Source organism: Protobothrops mucrosquamatus, unplaced genomic scaffold (assembly GCF_001527695.2).
Source record: "Protobothrops mucrosquamatus isolate PMUCROS unplaced genomic scaffold, P.Mucros_1.0 scaffold942, whole genome shotgun sequence".
In the NCBI taxonomy this organism is placed as follows: domain Eukaryota; kingdom Metazoa; phylum Chordata; class Lepidosauria; order Squamata; family Viperidae; genus Protobothrops; species Protobothrops mucrosquamatus.
Window position 1 is genome coordinate 836,233 of NW_015387190.1, and position 22,973 is coordinate 859,205.

Genomic DNA, 22,973 nt, shown 5'->3' on the forward strand with positions numbered 1-22,973 from the left:
CAGATTGCCTCCCATCGACCGGTACGCTCCCACAGAGCGGGCCTCCTCAGGGTGCCGTCGGCCAAACAGTGTCGGCTGGCGACCCCCAGGGGGAGGGCCTTCTCTGTGGGAGCCCCCACCCTGTGGAACGAACTCCCCCCAGAGATCCGGATTATTCCGGATCTCCCCTCCTTCCGCCGTGCCCTCAAGACATGGCTTTCCATCAAGCGGGATTGGCCTAGGGGGGGAATTTTATAGGGATTTTAAAGGGATTTTATAATTTTAAATCTAATACAGGTCATTTAATATATATTTTAATTTGGTTTTTAGATATTTATTGTATTGTACTGTTTTTATTTACCTGTAAGCCGCCCTGAGTCCCTCGGGAGAAGGGCGGGGTATAAATGGGAACAAATAAAATAAATAACAAATAAATAAATAATTAAGTGGCCTGCCAAACAGGGCTCAGCTCTGGGGGTATCGCTACACGGAATGGGACAACTCGCCGCGGCCAGGACAATTTTAACAACTCAATTATTTAACTCAAACAATTATTTTAATTTTTGTCATTCACCTTTCATCCTGTTTCTCCTTTCGCATCCGTTCTTTTAACGATTCTATTCCACCATTTCTTTGATATTAGTTTTAACTCTTGTCCTGCAGTAAGCTGTCCTATGGTAGCTGGCCATGGCAAGCTGGCCATAATTGTCATAGATCTGTTCTACAAACCTCCGGATGTAGGCTGCTACTTGGAGCTCAAATGAACCCTCCATTTTCCCCCCCACAAGGGTTCTTAACGTGATTAGCTAGATCAGAGGTGCCCAATTTTGGCAAGTTTTAAGACTTGTAGGCTTCAACTCCCAGAATTCCCCAGCCAGCCATATTGGGAGTTGAAGTCCACAAGTCTTAAAAACTTCCCAAGATTAGACAGAGCTGATCTAAATGCATGATTTACAGTAATTAGGAGCCGGATCCCATCCAGCACAAATTCAGATGGTTTTCCCATTCCATGAACTAAAGCAGAACCAGCCAGTTAGGAATAACCAACCACCAAGAAGATTTTTCCATCTTTGCTATTATCTTATGAAATGCACTAGTGCAGGGATAGTCAGCCTTGGCTCTTTTATGACTCGTGGACTTCAACTCCCAGAATTCCTGAGCCAGCTGGCTCAGGAATTCTGGGAGTTGAAGTCCACGAGTCATAAAAGAGCCAAGGCTGACTACCTCTGCACTAGTGGATAGGGGTCTTTTCTCACTTGTAGATTAAGGAAATGCTTTTGAGAGAGAGAGAGAGAGAGAGAAGGAGGGAGGGAAGGAGAGAGGGAGGGAGGGGAGGAGAGAGTTGGGGTCTAGTGGTTAGATTGCTGTGAAAAAAATAGGAGGAGGAAGGAGTATTGGGTATTTATTTTATTTATTTTTATCCCTTGCATTCAATTCACCCTAAGCTTGTGTGAGTTTTGCCTTTTGGTGCAAGTGTCCATTAGCTCTTCTTTGGTGTTTATTCTTCCTGTACGGGTTTTTTTTAATCTTAATTCACTCTCCACCAGGCCCACTTTCTGGAGGTAGCTGGACAAGGAGTGTGCTTGCAGTCATTCAGTTCTGAAAGTAGCCCCTTTCCCAAACTGGCCGGCGAGCTCCAGCCTGTCACTTCAATAGCAGTCTACTTTGTTCTCCTCTGTATTCCTGGCAGCAGACAGGATGTCCTGCAGGAGAGACTCTGGGCTCCTCTCCAGATAATCGCTGCTCACATCCAGAGTCCTTCGCAAACCCTCCAGGTCCATAGATTCTAGGATCAGACGCAGCCTTTCTGGATCCTGGCCACCCTTTTCGGCAGCCTCCCCCACAGTCAGGCTCAAAAGAGAAGGGGGCGTCTCTGCAGGAACTTCCTTTAGCCCAGCGGGGTCTCCCGAGGGGGACCGTTTCGACCGGTGTCTGCAAAGGCTGGATTTCAGATCCAAAAGGACTTGGCAGGCCTTGAGCGCCACCGGCCTGTCGCAATCCTGAAGGGCTCTGAAAAGGAAGCCGAACATTCCCATCTGGCCGAAGAGCCGCAGGACGTCGGGGAGAGACGCGGGCGGCTTGGCAAGGAAAGAAGCAGCCGAAGTCGAGCTCTCCCCGAGCCCCAGCGGCTCAAACATCTGGGCGATGAAAAGGCCCACCAGCTCCAGAGCGTTCATTCTGACTTCCCAGTCTAGGTCTCCATCCACGGCTTGAAGAGCTCGAGAAACAAGGTCAGCGGGGGCTGCCGAGGCCTCGGGGTGTCCTTCCTTCAGCCAGTCCAGGAAGACCCCGATGACCGCTCGGCGAGGGAAGCCCTCGGAGTCCGAAGACAAGATGTCCAGCAAGCGAGCGCTGCCGACGCAGACCTGGAGGACGAGAGGAGAGAGAGAATCTCAGCTGCTCTATGTGTAGAGAGGGGGTTTGGAGCCCCGAGTTGCACACAGGTATTGTACCTCTTTGGCACTCTCAGTGCTCTTGAGGACAGGTGCTTCTGGGCCAGAGCGGGCCAGGAGGGAGAAGCGGCCCCAGGTCTTCACGGCGCTGGCTCGGACGTAACTTTCGGGGTCGTCCAGAAGATCTTCCAGAAGCAGGGGCACCCCTGAAGAGAGCAGCTCTTGGCAAAACCAGTCTAGCCCTGTGTAGGGAAATGGCACTCCTAAAATACAGGTAAGTCCTCGACTTACAACAGTTCATTTAGTGACTGTTCAAAGTTACGAAGATTGAACAATATGATTGATGGCCCCTTTTTCCACACTTGCGACGACGGCAGCATCCCCAGGTCACCTGATCAGAAATTCAACCGATTCCTATTTATGATGGTGGCATCATCCCAGGATCCCCTTTTGTGATCCTCGGACACGCAAAGTCAGCGAGGAAGCCAGACTCATTCCACAGCCGTGTGACTAACTACTTAGCCGCTCCATCCCCACCATCAGGAAAACACTCCAGACGTTCTGCTCAAGGTTTCTGGAAGTTCGAAGATGCCTCTGGAGGAAAGACCCATCACGCCCAGCCCTCCGAACGAACAAAATCCGCTGGAGCTTGGTACGGAGGTTTTGTGCCAGTTGACACGGTGGCTGAAAGGCTTCCCCCCCCTCTGTGGGATTCTCGGTGCTGCCCTACCTCTCAAATGCTTCATGGCCAGGCTGAGGAACTCCAGGGATGAATCACGGACTTCCCAGCTCGGACTGCACAGATGTTTTCGTAACACCTGGACCGTATCTTCAAAGAAAAGGAGAGAAAATGGTAGGGTGGAGAACTTGGCCACCCTTCCCGATCCCCGCTGCTCAATTCAGGTCAGACGGGTGAAATGACGCTGGCTTAAAATCTAAACCTTCCCGCTCAAAAAAATTAAATATCTGAACTGGGCGGGGAGAGGGGAGAAAACCCCACCATATCGGGCAGTTCGCATGGATCCGATGCGGAGAGCAGCCTTCCCTAAGCTAGCACTGTCCAGATGTGCTGGTCAGTGTCACCCCCCAAACATCTGCAAGGTTGAGGAAGGCTGGGCTAGCCGAATCCTTTCTGACAAGCGAGCTCAAGCTGATGTAAGTCTCGCCTAAGTCATGCTATTTACACCTCTGAGAAACTGTCGGTGCTGCTGGAGGTCAGCGAGGGAGATGGATGGTTCCAAGGCGCCCAGAAGCCACTTCAAAGTTCCTTGGAGGGCTTTCTTCAAAATCTGGAAGGAAGCAGAAGTATCTTTCTTATTACAATAGGTAATAAGGTAATAAGTAACTGCCTCGTGTTATTGGTAGAAATAATAAAAGCGGGATATAACGAACTATCAAAGGAACTCTGGAAGCTGCTGGGGTCTCCCAGCACGGATGATCTGTCAGTCTGGCTTTTATCCCCATTTCTCCTCTGAATGAAAAGTGGTCCATCTCTCTCTCTCTTTTTTTTAAAAAAACAAATTTTATTGGTTTTTTGATTCTTAGAACAAAGGGCTTAAGACACACCGTGGTGCTGGGGTAATCAAACATCCAGAAATAAAACCATATATGAATAACTCAAATCAATACATTAAATAACCCCCCTCTCTATTTCTCTCAATTAACCTAATACATTTAAGATCATCCATTTCTAATTTAAATTTCTAAAAATCCTAAAACTTGTTTTAGAGCAGTGGTTCTCAACCTTTTTAATGCCGCGACCCCAACTGGTCGTAAGTCGAGGACTAAACCGGTCGTAAGTCGAGGACTACCCAACCGGTAGTAAGTCGAGGACTTTCCCTGCCCGGGAGCGCCGCGCATGCGTGGTTCCGCCCCCTGCGCCGGCCGAGGCGTAGCTGGCAAGCGGCAGAGACGGAGCAGGCCGACCACCAGCTGGCCCAGCCCAAGGGAGGTAAGGCACCCGCCGGAAAAGGGGAAAAAAAATGGCGGACAAAAAAAATGGCCGACAAAAAAAATGGCGGACAGCCTTGCTTGGCGACCCCCGTGAAATGGTCGATCGACCTCAAATGGGGTCCCGACCCACAGGTTGAGAACCACTGTTTTAGAGCTTTGTGAATAAAAGCGGTCCATATCTCTCTCTCTTTTTTTTTTTTTAAACAAATTTTATTGGTTTTTTGATTCTTAGAACAAAGGGCTTAAGACACACCGTGGTGCTGGGGTAATCAAACATCCAGAAATAAAACCATATATGAATAACTCAAATCAATGCATTAAATAACCCCCCTCTCTACTTCCCTCAATTAACCTAATACATTTAAGATCATCCATTTCTAATTTAAATTTCTAAAAATCCTAAAACCTGTTTTAGAGCTTTGTGAATAAAAGCGGTCCATATCTCTTAAGCCACAGTCCTAAGTACACACAAGCCTTCCTTACAGAAGACAAGAGAAACCCCTAGTAAGTAGAATTCTGCACTCACCACAGGGTTGCTCTCTGGACTCCGTAAGTATGTCAGGAGAACGCCAAACGCTCGCAGCCTTTCTTCATCGTGAACTGACGCTAAATAGGGAGAACAAACGTTTGAATCGCCTCTGCTCCTTTTGCGCTTCCCATTCAAGCCTCGTTTGGTTTCATCCTCAGTGCTACTTCTCGGAGTTTATAACTGAAAATATTTGCTCCGTGGGAAGAAAAAGCTTAAGAGCTGCAGCGAACTGACATAAATTCTTCTTATGCTCGATTTGCCCCAAATTATTATTATTATTATTATTATTATTATTATTATTATTATTATTATTATTATTATTATTATTATTATTATTATTATTATTATTATTATTTATTAGACTTATATGCCGCCCTTCTCCCCACAGGACTCAGGGCGGCTCACAGCATATTAAAACCATACAAAACATTATCCCCAATAAAAACCAATTAAAAACAAATATTTGACCGCTGTGTCTTATTAAAATCATTAAAATTGTCCCTATTTAAAAATTCTCCCTAGGTCAGTCCCGCTTGCTGAAAAAGCCATGTCTTGAGGGCGCGGCGGAAAGCTGGGAGATCCGGAATCGTCCGGATCTCGGGGGGTAGTTCGTTCCAGAGGGTGGGGGCACCCACAGAGAAGGCCCTCCCCCTGGGGGTCGCCAGCCGATATTGCTTGGCCGACGGCACCCTGAGGAGACCCACTCTGTGGGAGCGTACCGGTCTGTGGGAGGGAATCTGTGGCAGAAGGCGGTCTCGGAGATAAGTTGCTTTTTGGGAGAAAGAGAGCTTTGGACCCCTTCTGCTTTTTATTCCTATTAATTATCGTCGATGCGTGACTGCATGGGCAGAATAGGATTAAAAAACACACACACACCTTCTGCAAACTGCTCCATTATTTATTTAACTACACCGTACAGAAAAAATATAGACAAAATATCCAACACAGACACAAGCCTACTTACCAGCCCATCGGGAGAGCGCTCCCAGGAGGCTAAGGGCCGCCCTCTGAACACGGAAGCTGCCAATCAAGATGTTGCCTAGTGTAGCTCCACAGGAGGAGGACGGCACAGCCTGGCCAGCGCAAAGCTGTAGTAGGGTCACCACGGAGCATAACAAAGGCTTATGGGGAAACTCCACTGCCAAGCACACCTGGGGGAAGCAACAGCGTGTCCTAAGCTGGTTAATCAGAGCTGTAATTCTGTGGAGCAGGATTTCTCAACCACGGCAACGTGAAGCTCTGTGGACTTCAAATTCCCAGAATTCCACACAGTCAACATTTGGGGATTCCCCAGCCAGCACGCTTAGAAATTTCCAGGCTGGAAAAGGACGAGGGAATCTCTTGGGAAAATCTGAACTTGGCAGAAGCTTATTTTCGCCGTGTTAAGAAACTGAAGAAGCTTCTCGGATGAGCAACGAAACGTTTTCAAGGGGGGGAGGGGGACCCCAAAACGTCCAGTTGCCTTTTGGAAAAAGCAGTTTTAGGACCACCGTGACCTGAATGATGGAGAATCTCCAAAGACGTGTGAAGAAAGCCTGCTCTTTTCTTACCAGCTCTTGGACGTCCTGAAGATGAGCCATCGTCTGACATAGGAGACTGGTAGAGAGGAGAGATTCCACAGAGGAAGCATCTGCAAGGGCCTCGTCCAGCAATCCTGACGCATGGGATGAAACGACAATTTTCAGACCAAAGGCACCTCTGACACAGCTGGATAAACCTCTGCAAACAGGAGACTTTCCAAACATCTAAGCATTGTGGCTGTCCTCAGTCCCCAGATAATCCAAGGGCCTCTTTTCTCCACCCACCCATCCTGTGTAGTGGATATGGGTGTTTACGTGATTATGTTGTACCACTCACTTGGGAAACCTAAGTGAGGAGAAGTAGCTCGCAAGATGTAGTCCATAGGCCGGAGCAAAACAGCCAAGCTCTGGGCTTGGATGGCCTGTGGGCTTGAAGAAGAGAAAAAAGTTGTTTTGCACGCACAAGGTTAGAGCTTTCCGTTGGTTTGACGTCTGTTAAAAGTTTGCTTCGTAAATCAAAATCCCTTCGACGTAAAATCGCACACGAGCATGCATGCATGCATGCATGCATACAGACCGCATGCTTCAAATGATTACGTTATTTTGGTTTCACGTGCTGCCTCCTGCAAATTCTACCGTCTTTAGAACTATCGAAAGGACGTTAAAAACCTCACAATGGAGGAAAGTGGAAGAGTCGAGAGCGGAAAGGGGTTTTATGACTTGAGTTCGTACATCACCCTAAGCCACGTTTTTGCAATAAGCCAGGACTGACTGGGCTCTCACCTTATTGAACACTTGACTGGCAAGCCCAATTTCCCCCCAGTAGGACCGCAATCCCAGACTTTGATCAGGCATGAAAAAGGGTTTAAGAAAAGGGGGAATTGGAATCTGCAGCTAAACAAATCAAGCAAAATACTTAGCAAACCCCTCTAGGTGGCTCATTCATCACTGAATATTAAATATTGGGGATTCTGGGCTTTGAAGTCCACATCTCTTAAAAGCTGCCAACTGCACTAGATCACGGCCTCCTTTTTAGAGCCTACCATGCCTCAAGCTTCAAAAGTCCATGTGCCAAAGAGCCGACCTGAGCCAGGCCGATATTCTTCAGGGCAAGGGCCACCAGCTTCCAAAGGCTGCATTCGTGACAGCTAAATGCAGGAGACCTATTGAAGGAAGAACGACCGGTTGAAGAGCTGTCTCTTTAAGCATCTGCGAGACTTAAGGCACCCACTTCATCCCTTTCTCCCCCAAATGCAACGAAGGGCTCAAATCTTTGACTACCCCCAGAGCCCCCATTTTTTTGTACTGAGCACCAATAATTGCAACACAAGACCCAGCAATGCAAGATCATCCGTGACGGACAAGAACAAGGCAAGAAGCCTCCATGCAAGCAGTAGCCCGCCATCTTAACCAATTCAGATCTCTTAAGGAATAACGTATGGATTGTAAACTAATAGGTTTGAGGGGGTCACGTAGGTTGAGGAAAGGGGGTCAACCTATGTTCCAGAGTACAAGAAGCAACGGATGAAAACTCATCAAGGAGGGAAGCAACCTAGAACTAAGGAGAAATTTCCTGACCGAACAATTAACCAGTGGAACAACCTGCCTCCAGAAGCTGTGGGTTCTCCAACACGGGAAGTTTTTAAGAAGAGATTGTCTGAAATGGTATAGGGTTTCCTGCCTGAGCAGGGGTGTGTGGACTAGATGGCCTCCAAGGTCCCTTCCAACTCTGTATTTTGTTAGTTGAAACAGAGGACCTGATGTGCAAGAACCCTACATACAAAGCACTGTCCCACCGTCTTCACCAATTCAGAGTTCTTAAATAATAACACATGGACCATCTCTTACCTCGCCACGCTAAGGAATAAATCAGCCAGCAAGGGTCCTGCTTGGACTGGCTCTTCCACGAGGAGCGCTTCAACCCTTTCTGCTACGCGTGACCACAAGATTTCGGTCCAGGCATCCTGGTTGTGTTCAAATAAGGTCATTAACAGCTTCAGGGAATGCTTGATCCGGGACGGAGAGCGGGACTTGAGAGCCTCCTCAACGCGGGCGACCATCATCCGGGCGCAGGCCGGCCAATCGCTGTCCTTTGGACTGAGAAGACGAGACGGTTCGGACTCTACGGAGAAAATGAGCAGGCGGGCCAGGAGCCGGTTGGCTCCCGCAGCGATGAAGAGGCTGGGGTCTCCTTGAAGAGTGAAGATCACATCCAGAGCTCCTGTTGACAACCAGGGAGATGCTGACAATTTCGGGAGAAAGAAAACGGCTATTTCGTTTTGGGGATGAATACAAGCAGGATGCTTTGACTTAGCACTGAAAACAACATTTTATTTATTTGGACTTTGGTTAAATGGCATAGGAGAGTCGAGCTGGTCAATCTGATCTTAGAAGAGGATGAAAAGTCTGCACTTGCCAGAGTTGCAGAGGAACTGGAAGGCGCTGTAATGTTGCAGCATGACGAAGGCTCCTTGCACCCAGCCGCTCCGAATGGTCATGTTTTCCCAGAGTGGGCTGCCCAGGGGTCCTGCTTCTCCAAAGGCTCCAAACACCACCTCCTGTTGCTGACTCGAGAGAAAGAAAGAAAGAATGAATGGAGGAAGGAAGGAAATGAGAGGAAGGGAAAGAAAGACAGAAAGAAAGAAAGAATAAAGGAAGGAAATGAGAGGAAGGAAGAAAAAGAAAGAGGAAGGAAGGAAGGAAGGAAGGAAGGAAGGAAGGAAAAAAAGAAGGGTTGCATTGCTGGATCAATCTGTTGCTGCTCTGAAGGATGCTTCACGGCCATGGAACTACTAAAATAACGGCTGAGAAATTCTGACCCATCCATCTGGGCTCTGCTGTAAACATTCAAATTGTGGTTGTTGTTTTTTCCAGATTAAACTAAATCTAGAGGAGTTTTTTTTTAAAATGCAGAAGAAAGGAAAGAATTGTATGATTCCCCTTCCCCTGCTTAGTAAGTACGGCTGCATTTGAATTGCTTCCGGCGTGTCTGACAAACCTGCAAACGCTGGAAGCTGCTTTCAGAAGCCGCAAGGATCCCCGTGAGCCTCAGGACAAATGCCAGAAGAACGGGGTTTGGTTCCCCTTGTCTGAGCACCGCAAGGATGAACTCGATCAGACACGGGTTCTCTTTTAACACCAGCAAACTAGGCCCTGGGGGAGGAAAAAAAGAATACAGGCAGTCCTCAATTTATGACCAGTCCAAGTTATCATGGACCTTCCCCGGAACTACTTACGACCCAGTTTCACAAGTCCGACATACACACTGCTTTGATGGGATTGCATTTTGCATGCTTGGTATAACCGGCCTGCATCTACATAACCCAGTTATGTGGCCACAAAAAAAAGAACAAATCCAAACTTTATCATCTCAAGCAAGCCAAGGCGATGTCAACTACTAGGCGGGGTCCTCACGACGTCTGTCCCAATCTCTGCAATGTCACCATGACTGCTAGCATCCCAGGGTGGGTTTCCACGGAAGAGCCCCCCACCCCACCTTCCCCAATGCAACGCTAACTACCAACTCACCAGCGCTGGCCAGAGCCTTGAACCAGTCCAGCAGCTTTTCCAGACAAGTGTCGTCCGCCACGGGATGCCAGGGGTCGGCCAGAACGGCGCAAACGGAAGGCAAAAGCTGGGAGCATTTTGCATCCATGGGGGAGAGCAAGCAGCCTCGGGGGGAGAGGAGGGGGTTGTTCTTGCAAAAGCAAGCCAAAGCCGCAGAAATTTAGAATTAAATTTGAAACTAAAGTTCCCCCTGCAAGCTACGTTCACACCCCTTTTTTAGCGGAGACACGCGTCTGAATGCCACCATCATCTGAATGCCATCTCGCGCGGGGAATTGCATCGGTCGGCCCCTTTGCAAGCAGCGTTGCTTGGGAAGGGGCAGGAAGAGTCGATCCCGGTCCCAATACGGGGTTCCTATGGGGGCGCCCCCCCCCACTCCCCCAGGACTTCCGAAGGGAGGCAGGGGAGAGAGCCTCCTGCAATGGCCCGGCGGCCGCGGGTGCAATCACGGGCAGGATCCGCTTGCAAGGAAACCGAGCGCTGCAAGAAAGCAGACTTTGCAAACCCGTGTCTTGCAAACTCTAGGGTCTCGTCTTCTCTGCGCAGGCGCGGGCGCGTTCCCTGCTCTCCTGACCCGGGCATGCGCAAAAGGGCAAGGGAGGCCTGGCTCCTCCCGGACGGCGCCAGGACTTCGCTTTCCTCCTGCCTTCTAGATACACATTTGGCTCCGATCCCCATCGTCCACAGCGGAGGCAGCCGCGAGTCATGGGAGCGGTCGGCCCGGGGCTTCTAAGAGGGCTCAGACCGGGCCAAGAAGCCGCGGCCTTCCCAAGCAAACGAGAAGCGCTGCTGCGCAGGCGTAGCCACGCGCGCGCGCGCGTCCATCCGGGTCCTCCCCTCGCAGTTGCCGGGGCGGTTGCCATGGAGCCTGGCCGGAAGTTGGGAGGCGGGCCCTGCGCGGGGCGATTGTGGAGGGGCCGCCGCGCCTGAGACCCCCGTCGCTTCGCCGGCATGTCGCGGAGCCCCAGCGAGGCCGCCGCGGAGCGGGAGTCGGTGAGGGCCGGAGGGAGACGAGGCGTCCCGGCCGCCCGCCCGCCCGTCCGTCTCGCCTCCCGGGGACTGCAGCTCCCATCATCCCCAGCCAGCCGCCAGGGGTTGGGGGGCTGGGGGCGGAGAACCGGGAGAGCTTGTTCGTCGGGAAGGGCCGGCAGGACGACCCGAAGCATTAATAGGGGAGGGTTTCTCCCCCTCCAAAGCGGGGGAACAGGGAGAGTCAACGTGAACCCTGCCCGTTCACACGTTACGGGGCTGCCCAGGCAGGGTCCTGAACTCCGGGGCTGCACCGGCCTCTGGGACTCGGGAAAGCGGGGTGGAAATCCCGTGCAGCAATGCCTTCTTCCTCCTTTGCTTCTCCTGAGGCTTCGTATCGGGAGTCCCATGTTCCACTGCGCTCAGCTGGGCTGCTGGTTGGGGAAGGCTTTCCCACGGAGGCCCCTATCCGCACTGAGAGGGCAGGCCAGGAGAGGGGTTGGCTCTCGGCTTAGATACGAGGGGTTTTCTATAAAGAGAGAGCCAACCCCACTCCTGATGATGTTCCCTAGTTGGGTAATGAAACGTCTGCAAGAAAATTACCCAGTTCAGAAAGAAACTAAAGATCCTACAGCTCTCCTCCTCCACCACCATCACCAGCACTCCTCCGCAAATCCCTCTCCCTTCTAGCAAGTAGGATGTTACCTATTTGGGTAATGAAATGTCTGCAAGAAAACCAAGTTCAGGGCACCAAGGACCCCACAGTTGTTGTTCTCCTCCTCCTCCTCTCTGCAAATCCACTCCTTTCTAGCATTGATGATATTATCTAGTTGGGTAAAGAAATGTCTGCAAGAAAGCAACCAACCTCAGAGAGTACCAAGGACAACCCCCACAGTTTAACATTGAGCTACATCTATCTATCTATCTATCTATCTATCTATCATCTATCTATCTATCATCTCTACATTAATACTGCTAGACCAACAATCCAGGAAGTAAACAGCCCGACCAAAGAACCCTCCCACCAACACTGACAGAGCAAGCCCCTAGCCTAGTATATAAACAGGGAGCAAATCCCCCTCCTTTCTAGCACGGATGATGTTCCCTAGTTGGGTCATGAAACTTCTGCAAGAAAACCACCAAGCTCGGAGAGCATCAAGGAACCCATAAATTAGATGTTTTATAGCTGTTTGTTCCAGACAGTAACCTGCATTCTGTCACAGGCCTCTTGATGATGGATGGATGGATAGTTATTATTTTTCTGAGTTTCCTGAGTAATTTAGATTGGTCATATTCCAGCCATCTCAGGCTAAAGGTTCTGGGATAAGAGGGTAAGAAAGCCTCAGAGAAGCAGCTTTCTGTCAGAGTTGATCATATTGATGACCCACTGCTCCATATCACTGAATGCTAACCTCATAAACAAAAAGGTTTAGATACATCATATTTTATAACAATTATGTCTTTACAGGCTGAAGATAATTCTCCTGCCCTGACCTACGATTCTGATGCAGAAACAGTAAGTTGGGCTAGATATCTTTCAATTCTCTTGTTTTCTATAAATTGATCGTGGATGGATCCAGATGCTGATCAAACTGTAATAATGTGATTTGTGCTTCATGTTAATCCAAAATAAACTGGCAAACAAACTGGAGCCTATCTATGACACTCAAGCTATACAAATAAAGTTTTGCAGTCAATTTGTACAGCTGTTTGCTTTCAGATTTTAAACTCTTCTGGGTATTTTTTTTCTTTTGTCTTTTTAAACACTGGAATTGATGTGGCCTTAAAAACACTGGGGGCTCTCGTGGCCATCGGATTCTGATAAATCTGTAATTGCAAGAGAGTTCTGCTCACAAAATGGAGCACCAACGGGGAATTCACCAAGAAAAATTCCCCAGCAACAAATTACAACACAAAGTCTTTTTTGTTTCGTTTCGTTTTACAGACACTGAAGAACAAAATGTCTCGCAGGCCTGCAAAATCAAGTAAGTGTCACATCCCCGCTTTGGCTGACATGGTGTCCTTTCTTTGAGACAAACTAATCTTAAAAATCGGCCAGTTTTCGTGGTAATAGCTCATTTTATGGAAAGGGATCAAGAGAGAAAACTCACTGCCCTGATGCATTCTTCTAAAACCTTGAAGCTTTTACCCAGCTCTTGTAAAACACGTCGCATTTTTTCCTACCTGATTAAGAAAAACCTCCTCGGTCACGTGTCATGCAGCCCTTTTTATGTATACATGCACACGGTTGTGAATTATTTTTTCCTTTTTTTGAGAGCCTAAAGAGCCCACTCCTCTTGTAACAAAATGATAACGTTAGTATCTTGCTTGCTTTTTAAAACTTTTAATCTTGGGTTTTTTTGTTTTACCTTCCTGCAGGGTCTCCATATACCTCTCACACCTGCCTCCATTCTAAAAGGAGTGGATTTCTGCGGACTTTGAAAAGCTCAGAGAGCAGACACTTTGAGAGCCCCTTAGTGAAAGCCTCAAGGCAATATTGGCGTGGATCTCTGAAGCCAGGTGTGAAAACGGATCCTTCTTTACCAGAGAATTCCGGAAACTGGCAGAATTGGGATTAAAATCCAGATTAAAAGCTCTGGTTAATGTGTAGCCAGGAGCTGAATTTGGCTGGATGGGATTGTCTTCCCTTAAGAGCTGTGGTGGCACAATGGTTAGAAGGCAGCTTTGCAGGCTGACTCTGCAATCCCACTGCCAGCTCAAGGTTGACTCAGCCTTCCATCCTTCCGAGGTCGGTAAAATGAGGACCCAGATTGTTGGGGACAAATAGGCTGACTCTGTAGACTGCTTAGAGAGGGGCTGTAAACACTATGGAGCAGTATAGAAGTCTAAGTGCTGTTGTTATTGCTATCATTCTTGGTATCTCTGTCAGACCTGCCATCACTTGTCTGCAATTGTATTGCGAAGCAAAACACAAAGCGTATTGTGAGCAAGCATAGCCAGAACTGAGAACCGGGGGCCAAAAATCCCTAGGTTCAACTTTTCCCTCCCTTGGTTCCCTCCCATTGCCCACTCCTACGAGACCAGTCAGTTCAGGCAGGATGTTTTTGTAATGGTCAGTTCAAGGGCAGAATGGTATGCAGCTGATATGACCTTGAAGCAGCTTCTCAAGGAGATACAGCATTTGCTTTCGTTTTCCCCCTTACCTTTCCACCTCCCTCCAGTTCAGGGGATCTGGTAGCAAAGCCCAAGCAAGCGTTGACCACCCCATTCCCCTCTTCTGTAGGTACCTGGATGAGTCACTCCAAGTCCGATATTGGCATCAGAACTGCTTTCTCCCCTCTTCCTGGAAGCACACCTGAGTACCTCAAGGAAGCTTTGGGGATGAAGAAACCGAAACACGCTCGCTCTGCCAGCCGTGGTGAGTTTGGAGGCATGGAATTCTGCCTCTTAGCTAGCACCAACACCAATTTCAGATTTTTTTTAGTCTGTAATGCAGGGGTCCTCAACCTTGGCAACTTGAAGACTTGTGGACTTCAACTCCCAGAATTCCTCAGCCAGCTTTGCTTGAAGTCCACAAGTCTTAAAAGTTGCCACGGTTGAGGACCCCTGCAGTGTAATGGATTCCAGCCGCTTTAGAAGAAGCGACGTACAAGACTTTGAAACAGATAGAATGATATGGTCTTAAAATATTGTATCCCTGCCGTTTCTTTTCCAGGCTACATCCCTGGAACTCCAGACTACAAGGAGAAGGAGGATATGTATGACGAGATCATTGAACTAAAGAAGGTTAGAACAAGCGTTTATATCTCTTTTTTATCCGTGGAATGAACAGAACAGAATTTTAGTTCGTTGACGCTTTGTCTTCTTGTTTTCTGGGAAATGTTTAAAAGTAACCGGGCGGGATGGGATCTGCTGAGGATCTAAAGTTGTCCTAGATAAGATTCCTGGGAAGGAAAAAGAGACGGGATTCTCTGATGCCACCACGTCAGATACATTTTCTCCTATACTCTTTTTTTTTCTGCTTACCGTCTCCTTGCTCAAGGATTCTGAAAAGTTGTTTCCCCCCCCCCTTTCCGTGGTAGACAATCCAAGCTCAGAAGTGCGAAGCGGATCGGATGAAAACCAAACTCCGGCGGGTGGAAGAAGACAATAACCGGAAGGACAAACAAATTGAGCAGCTTTTGGACCCCTTCCGGGTAAAGCCGAGGGTCTCTTTCCGATGGCCCCCGCAGCTCTTTCGTCTTCTGACTGAGGAGGGGGTGAATCTGGCAGGGCTAGCCTTGATTCAGCAAACCCCCAAACACATTCTCCAGTTCCCTAATCAGGAATGCTCAATGCTGTGTGGGTTTTTTGTTTTTTTTGCAGTATTCTGAATTTAGCTGGTTACGGACAGAACAGAAAAGCGAGAGCAGCTTGGTAAATGCACTTTTTTTTTGCCCTGTCCCTTCTGTTCGCCATTTATAGCTTTCCAGAAACATACAATAAAGAGGCAACCCTTTTTATTTTTCTCTTGGAATAGATGATAAATGGTTTGAAGCAGAAGATTCTCAGGCTAGAACAGCAGTGCAAGGAGAAAGACAACACCATTAAGTACGGAGAAACTGTCAAATATTTTCCCCTGCCTCTTCCTTCTTGCAGAAGACCTAAGTTTTCTAACAACAAATTGCCTGTGGGACTGCTGGCCACAGGTTTCTCCTTTGCTCGTGAAAGCATATCGCAGGCTGGGAGGGCAGAGTAGGGAAATCATAAATGGGTTCTGTTTGTTTATTTTGACTTATACCATCTCCCACCTGTCAGGATCTGAAAGTGGAATATAGTCATCACTTAATATTGATGGCGGTTCATCCGTGTAGTTAAGAAATATGTAGGTTTAACCTCTGTCTCTTTGGACTGTGCCAATCCTCCTCCTTCTGTGTCTCTTTCCCCCAAAGTCAACTCCAGGCAGATGTGAAGAATACTGACCTGGAAGAAATGACCATCGCTCTGCGTACTTCCTACCAAGAGGTATGAAAAAATGGTTTGAAAGGGAGAGACATCATTAAAAACATCCGGTGAAATGTTGCTTGTTGCCGTTCTGTGGGCTGTAAGGCTCTGTCTATGCTCATGAGCTCCCCTAGAAAACGGGGGGGTACCAATAACCCTGACTTCTTTCCTACCACCTAGCTAGGCAGAGATCGCTTTATTCCACATGTGGTTGATCGTAGAAGATTTTATCCAGAATGGTATAGGGCAGGGATGTCAAACTGCCGACCCGCGGGTTGGACGCGTCACATGGAAGCCGCGCCCACCCCATTGCTGGCAATGGCAAAACCGGCCCGATACGTTGCGCGACGTCACGTGACATCGCGAGTTTGACATGGCTGGTGTAGGATCTCCCACCTTGAGCTGGGGGTTGGACTAGAAGACCTCCAAGGTCCCTTCCAACTCAGTTATTCTGCTATTAACCTAACTGATACTGCAGTGGTACTCGGAGGCGCCAGTGTGAGCAACGAATGTATCCTCTGGACCCTAATTTGCCCCACTGGATTCTGCAAAGTGGAGCTTGTTCCCAGAAAGGCACAAAGCCACTGATCTCTAAAACCTCTTTTTACAACTGCTAAGAGCCCTTGTTACGTCTTTGGGATCATGTGATACTGTCACTTTGGTCATCCCAATGTTCTCTGGGGTCTTGTCTCTGTGGGTTCCTCTGATGCATTTTCGTAAGAGGAGAACCATGTTTCCTCACGACCGTCTATCGTCGCCCAAACCTAGAAGGATTTGCCTTTGAATTAAATTAATTAGTTGGAAACAAGAGCTACCAGACTTCTCCCGGTGCCGTTTTGCGTCTTTATGAAACAGCTTCCTTTGGTGGTCCTCTCTAGGTTGGATAATATTCTCTCCCCCTTTGCAGATCCGGCGCCTCCAGAACCTGCTGACACACTCAAAAGTTGTGCAACGAAAGTACGTTAATTACTTTGGGGCTTTCTGCATGTGCTTAACTTTTTGGTGGCTAGTTTCTATTCTTCACTAGTCGCTGTGCAGGAAGTGAAATTTAAACTTTTTTTAAAAAAAGGCTACGTGTCATTCTCTTTGTTTAGCTTGGTTAGCAGACTCTGTTCCATTAACATACACCTTAATATTTGGTAAACATCGTGTTGTCTGGGTTAGTGTTTAAAAAACAATAACAATTAATTTCTATCATTCTGTAATCCATATAATAACTTTACTCGATTGCCTTTTCTTCCCATAGTATTCTCTTTAGCCAACCTTAAATTAATACAGTTCTCATTTAAACAGATGACAATTAAATCTAAACATTTTTCTCGTGTTTCTGCAAATAATGACCACATCAGTATAAAGCTCCTTTCCATTAATCATCTTGATTGCCTCCTCGTAAATCCTGTTTACATTCTTATTTAAATTTGTCTTCCCCACAATATTCAAAACATTCTTACTGGCTAAGATTGTCTCAAAATTAGTTACACTTAGGTACTTAAATCTTTTTTCACGTTGACGCAAAAGGCCTCAGGGATGATTGCCAGCACCCACAGTCCCAATGCCAGCCGTGGGAAGGGTTAACGTTGAGCAAGTTTTCACAGTTAAAAATAAAAGTTCTTTTTCTTCCTAAATCCCAGCTGAGGTTGGTTAATGGATTGTGGGAAGAAGTCCCAATGGAGATGTTTTCTCGTGGGCTTCTGGTTGCTAAAAAAAAAAAAAAAAAAAAGACTGCATACTAAAAGTTGCCCGGTTTCTATAAGATTGGATGAAAGATTCAGAGGAGGAAGAAACAGAAAGAAGAAGATAGGAAAGAGTTTATGCAATCCAAGGACGATTGGCGGATTGTGGCGCTCAAGGTAGTTTCGTGGAAATGTAGAGTAAGACTTAATTTCATCTTGTTCCCCGAATGTCACTTCCCCCCTCGCCCCCCACAAGATAGTGAAATGAATAGAAGGGGGGGGAAGGGCCAGATTGCAGTTTTGCACGTCCAACTCCTGACCTGGGACCCTGTTTTGTACTGAACTACATTTGGCTTCATTCACACGTTGCCTAAAACAGAAATAAACAAGGCCCGTTATTCCTTAGTCTCACATGTGGCCACAGGCAATTCTAAATATTCTTTAGAATTCTGATGCTAAATATTAGTTCAGAAAATAGTAAACAGCAGAATGGGGGTTGAACTTCCTAAGTACCAATGCATTTATTTCCTTTTTCCTTTCCTTTCCTTCCCTTCCCTTCCCTTCCCTTCCCTTCTTCATACTTCGGTGGCATTCCACAATTTATTAAGATGTCTGCTATTACATAGTGTCCCCAATGAGCCGTGCAAAATCCAGGCATTGTCCCAAGGAGCAAAATTTAGAATTTTATCTAAAATTTAACCCAGGAGGAAAATGTAAAGTACAGTAAACCAGGGGAAGCGTCATGATTTCAAACGAAAGTTGCCCTCTTGATTTCAGGGGAGGGAGACCAAAATTAAGGCAGGTTTGTCTTTACTCGATCATCAGAAAGCTTAGAAATGTCACTCTTTTCACCAGGCAGGCAGTCAGACTTGGGGGTAAAGGAGGGAGCAAGACACTGGCACATTTTATATTGCTATGGCAGCTGATCTTCTCTTTTTTGAGTCTAGGGCTTCTGAGAGCCGGCGTCAGAAAGTGCTCAGCACGGCCGTCTTCCAGCTCTCCGAAAGGATGAAGGAGCTGCAGGACCAGAACGAAAGGCTGAAAGCAGATATGGACCACGCTCTGAGCTGCTTCCTGTCTCCCAGCCAGGCCAAAAGTAAGCATCCTGATTGCTCTAGCACAGTGGTTCTCAACCTTTTTAATGCCGCGACCCCAACCGGTCGTAAGTTGAGGACTAAACCGGTCGTAAGTCGAGGACTAAACCGGTCGTAAGTCGAGGACTACCCAACCGGTCGTAAGTCGAGGACTTTCCCTGCCCGGGAGCGCCGCATATGCGTGGTTCCGCCCCCTGCGCCGGCCGAGGCGTAGCTGGCAAGCGGCAGAGACGGAGCAGGCCGACCACCAGCTGGCCCAGCCGAAGGGAGGTAAGGCACCTGCCGGAAAAGGGGGAAAAAATGGCGGACAAAAAAAATGGTGGACAGCCTTGCTTGGCGACCCCCATGAAATGGTCGATCGACCCCAAATGGGGTCCCGACCCACAGGTTGAGAACCACTGCTCTAGCAATTCTCCAAAACGGTGTTTCTCAACCCTTTAAGGTGGGCGGACTTCAGCTCTGCTGGCTGGGGAATTCTGGGTTATTGAAGTCCACCCACCTTAAGTCCACCTCGTGGCCATCAGAGGCAACTGGAGAGATGGTCAAACTCTAGCAAGGGAATATGCACTTCTAGCTTTTGCAGTCTGCCCCCCTCTGGTGGCCCTTGGGGCTCAGTCCTTTGTGTCTCCCCCATTTTGACAACTGTATTCTTTTTCCTCAGATTATGTTGCTCGCCAGAGGCAGAAACTGCTCCAATGGATTTCTGACGGGGAAAAAGTAAGTGAGAATTATTCCTGAGCAGTTATTCCTGCTAACCATGTTAAGTGAGCCACTTGCACAAGCCTCGATGGAGAATCAAGAGGTCCGGGACTTAACTTTCTTAAAAACAGCATGATATCAGTCAGTGAGCGATGATGGTTTCAGGGTCCGTTGCCATCTTTTGCCAGATGGCCTGGCTCGTGGCTTGCCTGTGAATTACCGACAAAGGTTGGAAGCTGCTCATCAGGATTGGCCTTTGGGGCACCCCAAAGGAGAAATTTCATGCTGTTTCCACCACCAGCTTGTTCCTAACTCCAGGAAGGGGTCAAACTTAAGAGGAGAAGCTAGTAAAGGTTCTGCTAGTTTTTCTTTTGCAATCTGCCCCCTTCGCCGATCTGGACTACATCCCCCAGCATCCAGAAGGCCAGGTGAAAGCTCTGAAAGACCCCCATATTGTGGAAGGCAGCTTAGATCCTTTTTTTCCCCACCTGAACTGCTTCCCATTAAAGCACGTTTTATTTTTCTTTTGCTTCTAGCTCAATAAATAAGTGCAGAAGGAGGTAACTTGCAAGAAAAAAAAATACTCCAGGTGATTAGTGTTTCTCTTTTTTTTCCCCCTTCTTCCAGGAAATGGAAGAGGGGCTGCGGCCTTCAGAGACCAGCAGGGGGCTGTTGCTCCCTCCCACCGCTTCTGAAGAAGTGGATCACTCAGTTGCTAAGGAATCTGATCTCCCAGAAGAGCGTGAGACGGCAGTGGGGCTGAGAGACCATATTCTCGTCCTTCAGAATCAGCTGGCGGTTAAAGAGTTAAGTTCCTGGGGATCAGCCAACATAGCCCAACTCCCCTTTATTGCAGATTTGGGGGAGAAACCGTCCAGCTTTTCTCTCCCCTCCCAGCCCCCCCCCCCACTCCTCTTTCCACCAGTCAAAAGTGAACACAACGCTGTACAACAAACAATCCGCCTGGTCCTTCTGCAGGGTGGAAATCCAGCAGCTGAAAGAGAAGTTGAGAGAACTGGAAGGAAACCAGGAAACCGACTGCAGACAGGCTAGAATTGATGTGACACAACCTCCCGATCAGGTAAAAAACAAAACAAGATCCTCTTCCAACCGTTTAATTTGCGTGGTGAGCTGTGTTGTCTAATACTGACAGATTTGGCTTCTGTCGAAAAGCCCCAGAAGATTTGGGCTCTGTCTGGCTGTGAATCTTAATAGTTTCTTGGACGGTTTCCCTCCGAAGACCTTCCTGCAGCCAAGGATTGAGTTTTACATTTCTGCAGTGTCAAAGAGGCGAGAAACTTCGATATTCTCCTGGTGGCGAATGAGGTATGGCCTCCTGGCAATTAAGGCAGGGTCAGCGAGAAACGTGGCGTTATGGGAGATCCAGGATGGCCAAAGATGTTATTGTCAGGATCTTGGCCGTTGATATTTCTGGTCCTCCTCTCCTTTTGTGAATGGCAAGAGGCCTCTTAAATGCTGCAGCAAAACTCCACAGTCTCTGAACTGAGTCTTCCTATCTGTTTCTCTCCCCTCTTCTCTCTTTCTTAATCCAGTGTCACTCTAGTTCTGTCAGTCATGAAAGAGCAGGTCCACACGTGAGGGTCCAATTTAACTGATTTATTGTCATTCCTGCCCGGGCACAAGAATCTTCTCAGCTCACAGTTAGGACCAGCTAGGCGTTAGAGAAGGGTCAATGGAATTCAAGGAAGGTTGGACTTAGTTGTTTGTGGCTACGTAAGGATTCTAGGCTGATCCCTCTTTTAACTCCACCGCCAGGTTCTGTTACTCCTACAAATCCAGCGTTTCTCAACCTTAGCGACTTTAATCTATGTGGACTTCAGCTCCCAGAATTCCTGACCTGTGCAGTCATCACTTAACGACAATAAATCGGGACTGTCAGAATGGCTTTGGCTAAGTGCCACGGTCATGTGGTGTGCTTTACAACCGCATCACTTTCTGATGCAACTCTGGTCCCATTTATCGTCATTAACCGAGAACTATCTGTAGACCCAGTTCCTGAATAGCTGCATTTTTGGGTTACACAATGACTTTTTCAAAACGCCAGTTCTGCTGCATCAGTTGTGTCTCTAAGGAATGTTTACAACTGAGTACAGAAGCATCCTAGCTTCCTTCATTCCGTTCAAATCCAGATTCCTGCTTGTTCTAGGCTCCAGATTCCTCTTCCGGGCTGTGCCCTGTGTCTAGAGTTGGTGGTGGTCGCAAAGCAGGGAGGGGAGAGGAGGAAGAAGAGGAAGAGAAGGCAGCAGCCCTGGGACTCATTCGGCCCACATTCGGGGCTCACGTCGCACAAGCATCCCTTGAGGAATGGTAGGTAGGAAACAGATGGCTTTAATGTGGCCTTCATAAGCTGAGTGGTCCAGCAACCCAGACATAGCTTGTCCTTGAGGCTGTTTAGTGAGGTCAAAGGAAGAAAGGAGAACACCCCCTGCCGAGGGCCCACTCAAACAATCAGAAATCTTATCATCCTCTAGATCAGGGGTATCCAACCTTGGCAGACCTGTGGACTTTACCTCCCCTGCTGGCTGGGGAATTCTGGGATTTGAAGTCCACAGGTCTTAAAGTTTGCTAAGGTTGGACACCCCTGTCTAGACGCAGTTGGTCTGCGCCCCCTAGATACTGGGACGTGGAATCCAAAGCATTTCAGCCAAAAGGCATTCCCCCACCCAACCCCCAGGCTGCGTTGCTCACCGGCTGTCGCAGCCACACATACACACATACACAGCAGCAGCAGCAGCAGCAGGCTCAGCTCTGCAGAACTGAGGCCCAGAGCAATTGCCTGGATTTAGATCAGAGGTGGGGAACTTGGGCCCCTTTATGACTTGTGGACGTCAACTCCCAGAATTCTTGAGCCACCAGGGCTGGCTCAGGAATTCTGGGAGTTGAACTCCACAAGTCATAAAAGGACCCAAGTTCCCCACCCCTGTAGATGCTGCCTACATTGGCATCCCAAGCTGAGCCTGAAGGCCCCACCTCCTTGGTGGAGATTCCTAAGACTCGCCTTTTTCCCAGTGTGAGCGTTCTCCCTGAGCCCAGATATAAGGATTTCAATTGTGATGCATAGAGCAGCAAGTGGATTGACTCTCCTCCTTCTCCACCCCACCCCCCCATCAGTAATGTATTGCCCCCTCCCTTTCCCAGGGACCTTCTATTCCGTTGTGTGTTTTGCACACACAAACTAATCTGAAGGATAGATGGCAGAAGGAACTTGCTTGACCTGGAGCCCGCAGGCTGGCAAGAAATCTTGCTCCTTTAGGGCTGACTCACTCTCTGACTCACCACTTTGGAATCTGAGCTTTTATGACTCTTGCCCCCTACCACTTATCTTTTGCAGCAAGCCTCTCCCCTCCAGCCCTGGGAGGGAGAAAGCTGGAGAAGAGAAAGTGGGCTGGTCGATATTCAAATGTTCACCTCTGGTCTTCACTTCCGATTCTGGTAATTTCACTGATTTTACATCCCTACATTTTTACACATTTTGCTCCATTTCACAGTGGCAGGCTTCATCCCTTCGATCTTGGGTACAAAACTGATCTCATTTGAAACCTGGACACAGAAGGGGGTGGGGGGCAGCCCCTCTTGCTTGCTTGGCTTGGGGGGGTGGGGGTGGGGGGCAGTGCAGAACCAGATCTTCCCTT

General features: G+C 48.2%; 2 protein-coding genes across 2 annotated transcripts; one reads left to right on the top strand and one right to left on the bottom strand.

Annotated features, from left to right (window-relative positions):
• Window positions 1-1,398: 1,398 nt before the first annotated feature.
• On the bottom strand, window positions 1,399-10,038 carry BRAT1 (BRCA1 associated ATM activator 1). Its single transcript, XM_029284789.1, has 13 exons — window positions 9,903-10,038; window positions 9,373-9,527; window positions 8,791-8,938; window positions 8,223-8,595; window positions 7,418-7,537; window positions 6,712-6,803; window positions 6,405-6,508; window positions 5,819-6,005; window positions 4,852-4,931; window positions 3,559-3,661; window positions 3,103-3,201; window positions 2,433-2,614; window positions 1,399-2,345 (listed from the first exon to the last, which is right to left on the bottom strand). The coding sequence occupies exons 1-13, from the start codon at window positions 10,027-10,029 to the stop codon at window positions 1,629-1,631; spliced, it is 2,487 nt and encodes an 828-aa protein (XP_029140622.1). The 5' UTR covers window positions 10,030-10,038; the 3' UTR covers window positions 1,399-1,628.
• Window positions 10,039-10,892: 854 nt separating this feature from the next.
• Window positions 10,893-17,450, top strand: IQCE (IQ motif containing E). The gene is made up of 11 exons (XM_029284783.1): window positions 10,893-10,934; window positions 12,379-12,426; window positions 12,856-12,895; window positions 13,290-13,430; window positions 14,155-14,289; window positions 14,587-14,657; window positions 14,954-15,067; window positions 15,237-15,287; window positions 15,391-15,461; window positions 15,803-15,875; window positions 16,762-17,450. Exons 1-11 carry the CDS (start codon window positions 10,893-10,895, stop codon window positions 16,879-16,881), a joined length of 906 nt encoding a protein of 301 aa, XP_029140616.1. The 3' UTR covers window positions 16,882-17,450.
• Window positions 17,451-22,973: the final 5,523 nt, after the last annotated feature.

Bases quoted from the DNA above. Each gene is read 5' to 3' on its own strand.
- BRAT1 (XM_029284789.1), bottom strand. From the start codon at position 10,029: ATGGATGCAAAATGCTCCCAGCTTTTGCCTTCCGTTTGCGCCGTTCTG. The intron at 6,804-7,417 runs GTAGGCTCTAAA...CTCTTCTTCAAG, and splicing joins CTTTTGAAGCTTGAGGCATG to CCCACAGGCCATCCAAGCCC. The intron at 3,202-3,558 runs GTGTAAATAGCA...TTTTCTTTGAAG, and splicing joins GCACCGACAGTTTCTCAGAG to ATACGGTCCAGGTGTTACGA.
- IQCE (XM_029284783.1), top strand. From the start codon at position 10,893: ATGTCGCGGAGCCCCAGCGAGGCCGCCGCGGAGCGGGAGTCG. The intron at 13,431-14,154 runs GTGTGAAAACGG...CCTCTTCTGTAG, and splicing joins GCGTGGATCTCTGAAGCCAG to GTACCTGGATGAGTCACTCC. The intron at 14,290-14,586 runs GTGAGTTTGGAG...TTTCTTTTCCAG, and splicing joins CGCTCGCTCTGCCAGCCGTG to GCTACATCCCTGGAACTCCA.